We start from the raw sequence: 6,534 nt of genomic DNA, 5'->3' as shown, positions 1-6,534 counted from the left end.
CTTCCCTTCGACTCTGTCCCGTCTGATCACATTATCATGTAAATGACCAATGAGCCTTGAGGAGTGAAGGGCTACAAAGAAAGGATGAAGGTACATTGTTTCATTCCGAAAGGGCACCATTTGCCAAATATATTCCGTTTTGTGTGTCTGGATGGGAGTGAATAAAAATGTCTCGAGGACAATGAAGTATTATGACCTGACACAATATGGCTGTTCTCACTGTGTAGAGCATTTATATATTTGTTATTTTGAAAATGGGTGTATGAAGTCCACCAATAGGATTACAGGTTTCTCCTACTTCACCTCCCTCCCTACCTTAGGTCCGGATGAGGTGGGGTTGCGCAGAAGTGGGTTTGAGTATTGAATGTAAAATTAATTGATGCCACTTTTAGTTTATTTTGATGTCACATGCTTAAGGAAAAAGCTGTCATTTTCTATCGCTATTCACAATAAACAAATAGTTGATTTAAAAAAAAGACTGGCTTCTATTTTTTTGAATAATTTTAATGCTTTACATATGGGTAAATCTGAGAAGCAATGCAAGTCTAAGTGTTTTATTTTGTTTTCCGTCATAACTTTTTTCTCAGCCTCCAGGTGCATTCATTTCGGCCCCTCTCTTATAGCATTTTCTTCTTGGGAGGGGTTAAAGTCTGACTTACAGGAAAATGACAAGTTAGCATTGCAACCTACTTTCCATAGCAGCATTTACAGATAGCATGATCAAGTGATCCAATGATACAAGTTAACAGTTAAGTATAACACTGTTAAATGTCAAGTTCCCACTACACTGGCACCCAGTTCAGGATGTATCTTGCTTAGAGAGTTGGACGCTCTGACAGGAAAAGGGCTGAATAATATTGCACATTCTGAAATGAATAAAGTACACTTATTTTATTTATTTAAAATAAAAGGTGGGAATATCGTATGAATTTCATTCCATCTCACATCTGCATATCACTTGATGTTGATTCTTTATCTTTACACACACAACATCTTTTTTTATTTTTTTATCTTGACCTTTGAAGCCTGAAATGTGGCAAAAAGTCCAAGGGGAGATACTTTTGCAAGACTTTATCTGCATTAGAGAGAGTGGATGGATGATGGGTGTCCAAGTTTGTCCCTCCTCGCTCTCCCAAAATAACTGTCTTGTAGTAACATTAAATCTCCACTTGATAACGCTGCTGTCCAACGAACTGCAAGAATTACAGCTTGTGCGAACACGTTCAACCCTGCTCTCCTTGTCAGACGTACGAAAGAAGTCACCAGCTCCCGCGGAAGCCCACGTACTCAAAACACTTTTCACGTTTGGCCAAGTACAGTATTTTTCTTGGAGTTGTTTCTGATGAAGTAACGTTAACTTTAGTCACTGTTGTGCTCGGAGAACGAATTAAAAAAAAAACATTTCAAGGAATTACGAGAAATATGTTCAAGTGGGTGATTTTCAGGCGTGAGATTATGTTGTTAAATCAAATTATATTGTTTATATTTATCCTTTGCCATGTCCAATATGTAGGGCATTTTTAAGCTACAAATCCACATGACCGTTGATATTTTATTGCCTCCCCATGGAGATTAAACATTATTCTGTTTACCATCCATGCTCTGTTTATCCTGTTTGGGGTTGCAGGAACTGAATTTGTCACTAGTCAATCCCAGGGAACATATGAAAGGAAAAGATCACCACTCACACTGTCAGTGATTTTAAACTTACTGCTCGGAACGCAAACAAGTGTACCCAGTGGTTTAGCCGAATTATCACAGTGGGTGGTTGCCAGGGTTACACACAAACCCTCAGTGAGGGGTAGCCAATTAGGCAAGGCTGTGTATGATGCCACCATTCTTTATCGTTGGATCCACAGTCAGGGTTTCATGAAATAAAATTCAGACATATCCAGTACAATTTCCATCACACTAGTAATCAAGCAGGCGCTATAGGAAGTAAAAATCAACATTTTGGTGATCTTTATTTTATAGCTCATGCCATTTTCTTTGCTGTGAAGTTGCTTTTTATGTTGTGTTGTCTACTTCAATCTCATGCACTGATTTGAAAGCTAACAATCAATCACAGTGATCGATTGACACAGACGCCATTTTGCATTCTACAATCAATGGCAAATCATATCTAAAAAGCACAATGACATAACCGTGTCTTCATTCTTCGCAATTATATGGTTAGATTTTTTCTCAGTTTTGCTCCTACTTGTATTATGAGTGTGGAGGAAAGATTGTTATATGTGTGCACTCTATTTCATGAAACCACGAATGTGGATGGTATGATTAAACAATTACTTTTCTGCTGGGTTTTTTTTTGGTTTTGTTTGCTGTCGTGTGAAATCAATTATTTTCATTAAAGTTTGCGATAAGAATTGAGTGTTCTTTATATAAACTTAGATTCAGACCAGTTGTACATTTATTCTATAAATATGCAGTTAGTATATTTAGAAAACTTGTGGCCGAGTATCAAAGGCTCTAAGAATACTGCGTTCATGTGAAATAGAAAAATCAAAGACATGAAATGTTTACCGTTGGTATGGGGAGCCCTGGGGGGTTGGAAAAAGAGGTGGCTTTGACTCCTCCTCCAAGTGCACCTAACTGTCACTAGTGCTCTTTGCGATTTCCATTAAATTAGTTTGAAACAACGTGACAAACGTTATTGGAATATTTAATCAATTTGGGGTAAAAAAATACAATAGTTTTACAGTTTACGCATGCAGTATATACGACTATTTACAACGAGTACCGTAATAAAAGTACAAAGAAACACTCCCCCGAATTGTTTGGTTTTGTTGGCGCTGACGTCATTCCAAAAGGGAAACGCTCCTGAATTACGGAATAATAATTGGTTAATTCGTCCTAAAAGGCGGAGTCTATGGATTTTTAATATGGGATTGGACGAAATAGTCGTCAATCATATTTCGGGAGGTGTCACCCACTCGCCAGTCGGTTTGGAGTGCATAATTTGAGAAGCGTGTGGATGGGGTGTGGAAATAACTTAAATTTGGGGGGAAAAACGGAAACCACAAAGTTGACACGTTAGGAGTTTGGTGTGCGCGTGTTTATTACATATTGAACGTATTTCTTGCCTTCATCCGTTTGACTCTTTTTTTCCTGCTTTACGGCCGAGTGTTGTATACTTGACAACGCGAGCAACTGTCCTGTCGAAGTTTGTATTAAATCAAGTGTTTTGCCCAAGACGTGGAAAAAACTGTATTTGACAACTTCAAACACTCTAAATGCTTGCAGCACCCCTTTGAACTATGCTGAACGGCTTTGAACGAGTTCGGCGCGTTTTGGAATATTTAACCATGCGTCGAGGGAACTGGGACACCGCGAAACAATAGTGTGTGAGAGAAAGCTCATCCGGGGGAGGTGAATGCCTCGCGGCGGCTTTGTTCTGTTCGTGGAGACCTGCCGCCAGCTTCGACTGACTGATCAACAGGGATCCAGGCCCAGGCACCATGGATGGGACTCTTTCCGAGCTGTTGGCAGCCTTCTTGGAGTCGCCCCTCGTGTTGTGGGTGAGTAGGAGAGCCATGTTTGCCTCTAGATGAGTACTGATGATAGTATGATACTCGAGATGCTTGATCAACTCATAGCACCTGATTACAAGCATTACTAAAGAAAAAATAAGACTTTTAAAAATGTTAGAGAATACAATTATTAAAACCGGAATATTAATAGCGGACAAAGTGCGCATTCAAATACAAGAAAATTAATCGCAGTGTTTTCCCGAACTTAAGAATGTGGGGAACCTCAGGATCAACGCGTCGCTGGTTCGATCAGGTTTTAATAATGTCAACAAACAGCCGTCTTTAGTCAACTTCACAGATGTCTACAGTACTCGTTTTATTTGGTTCTAACTTGCTACTAGAACACCAGACTGATCATTGAACAAGTGACACAGATTCAAATGTCAGGTTTTGAGTGGAAAGCAAACGCATTTTAGTCACTAAGCACACTAAAATGATTTCTGCTAGAGGTCATCAAATCAAACCGGGCTGCAGGTTAATAACCCTGCGGTACTTCCTGTCTACCCGTGGCACACATCCTGTTAACCTTTTCTGGTCAATCAGAAGTTGTTTTTTTTTTCCTCAGACAAATGTAAATAGGGTCAGACAGCAGAAAAGTCATGACGTGGATAGTGGACATATACCAGCAGTTCAGCAGGCTGTGAAATCCAGGTGTTATAATAATGTAACATGGAATGAAACGTTTAAAAAAAACGTTTCTAATGGGTTTTCTATGACTCCGCAATGATTTTTGTTTGAAATATCCATAATTTTTCCACTTTGCAAATAAAATGCAGACAAAAGCTATAAGCCTTATGCTAAAGGTTGCATCATTTTTTTTCCATAGGTGACTTATAACGGCGTTATGGCTCTGGTTCAGCTTCTTAATGTCCTGAAACATGTCTAGCAGTTCAAAAGCTCAAAAACTCTAAGTGGGATCTGACGGGGTTTTTTCTGATGTTTTTTGACCCCATATTTTGTGTCTTCAGGTGCGGACATTGGGTCCACTGGGATCATGTGACAATGCGGGTTCAGAAGAGCGTGTCAACATGTTCGTCGAACTTGTGGATGGCGTCTTCCTGCACAAGATCATGACACAAATGTAGGTAACGTTTCAGGCCCGATTTTAGTCGAGTGGCACCCATGTGCCCGATTTGAAAACGGGCATAGCTTCATTTTCGTGCCAGCACGAGTCTAGTATGTTTGGGACTGTTTTGCGCCTCTCTTGGCGTCTGGCACACAGATTTGCCTCGTTCCCGACTCATCCAACAATTTGGTCATTGAAAGTAGTCTGTGCTTGGTGTAAAAAAAGCCACATCGTCATTTTCGTTCTTGGCCAATTGTCTAGTTCAGTGTGTTTGTGAATTTGGTAGAAGTGCTCTGCTTCACCGGGCGTTCCTGCCTCACCCCGATCTGAAAATCTGATTACAAAATGTAGACCCAATTTTAGACTTTTGTGCTGCACAGGTGACACAATGCAATTTGGGTGTATTTGATCAACACAGATTCGGCACTCAGCGGACGTGTGTGGTGGATGTCACCGGATTTCATTCAAATGTTCCTTCCGTAGAGCGCTTTGTTTCAGCTGCAGCTATTGTGACAGTGCTGTATAAATAAAGCTGTATTGTATTGCATAAATATGACAAAGGGTGTGGCACAACCCCTCTGAAGCATTGTAGAAATCAATTCATTGAACAAATTCGAGTCATTATCATCGTATTTAATATTTAAAGTATTTTAATAGCACCGCGGTTACTGTTGGGGAGGGAGGGCATGGTCACACGTGCATGCACAGTTGTGCAAGTGCAAGGCCGTCTCCAATTGCTCACCTAATATACTTGGGCGACTTATCATTTGCAAGGGGAAATCTTGCAGTTTAGGTGCCAATGTCAGGCATGGACTCTTGTGAGGCTATTACTGTTTCCTCAATGTGAAATTACGTTTGCTTTGGCTGCCCTGATTTTAACGGAAATGAAGTGAGTGCGCTTCAATTGGCCGGGACTTGGCTTATTCCATCCCACAACCAGCTTTTTTCGCTAGACTTTCTCTGGGAATGATAAATAGGGCCCTTAGTGAGTCTCGCTGTCATGATTCAGTTGACAAATACTCAAATACTTTGACAAATACTTTGGTCTGTGTGGACAGGAAAGAGTGCATGAATGGTATCCTGCGTGCATCTATATGAGTGTGTTTCTGTAACCACATCCTGACGAGCGCATTTCAAATTCTGAGCATCACTGCCAGATGTCTTCTTTGAACTTCAGTCAGTGTTTGTACTGAGTCACACATGGTTGCTTGGTACTGTAGAATAGGTGCAATTTTAATTTAATTCAACAAAGTATCTTTGCAATATGAAAAGCTTTTGTGCACTCTCTGTATAGTTGAAGTAATTACATGGACTAAACCAGTACTGTTGTACAAAACAGTATTTGTGCCAAAAAGTATACATCAGGACCAGGAGCATAAAGCTCTATTCTGGCACAGGTCCCCAACTGCATTGGTCCTCAGCCACGGGTGCGGTGTCGGTCTTATTTAAAAAAAGAAAAAAAAAGTGGAGCATATATTCCCCAATTTTATGTGATCACCAATGTAGGAATGTAATGTATCGTTGCCAGATCAGAAAATGTCATAGCATGAACCAGTCCGTGACAGAAAAAAGGTCAGGGACCACTATGTCCCGTTCCACACGACAACGCGCATGGATGCGGATGCACACACACCCACACAAAACCTCACTGCCATACTCTTGACTGAAATTACTACTGGAGATATTAATGAATGTACGAATATATATTTAGTCTTGTGTATTTCAACCACTATGAACACTTTGAACACCATAAGAAAAGCATAGCAAAGCAGTTTTTGTGTTACGTTAGCGTCAGATTCCATTGTGCGCTCAGTGTTTCGCACCCCAGGGAAAGCTGCGTTTGTGGGTAAAGTGGCAGTGCGAGCATGGATGGTGCCATGTACAAAATTAGTGAAGTTCAATTTGGATTTTAAGAGAGCTGCTGCTGTTTTTGTCCCA

The 6,534-nt window shown here is 40.4% G+C and overlaps 1 protein-coding gene across 2 annotated transcripts in view; it reads left to right on the top strand.

The window, feature by feature from the left end:
• The first annotated feature begins 2,918 nt into the window (after positions 1-2,918).
• The window catches only part of ccdc88c (coiled-coil domain containing 88C), a 51,489-nt gene continuing 47,873 nt past the window's right edge, over positions 2,919-6,534 (top strand). For both annotated transcript variants that reach the window (XR_007966490.1, XM_052085645.1), the window contains exons 1-2: positions 2,919-3,518; positions 4,499-4,611. Coding sequence is in view for 1 of the 2 variants with exons in the window: in XM_052085645.1 (XP_051941605.1) it covers positions 3,459-3,518; positions 4,499-4,611 (173 nt within the window). In the remaining variant the exon portion in view is untranslated. The remainder of the gene's footprint in view (positions 3,519-4,498; positions 4,612-6,534) is intronic.

The sequence above is a fragment of the Hippocampus zosterae genome, chromosome 14 (assembly GCF_025434085.1).
Source record: "Hippocampus zosterae strain Florida chromosome 14, ASM2543408v3, whole genome shotgun sequence".
NCBI lineage: Eukaryota > Metazoa > Chordata > Actinopteri > Syngnathiformes > Syngnathidae > Hippocampus > Hippocampus zosterae.
Note: the sequence above shows the minus strand (reverse complement) of the source record. Positions and strands in the feature narration are given on the sequence as shown.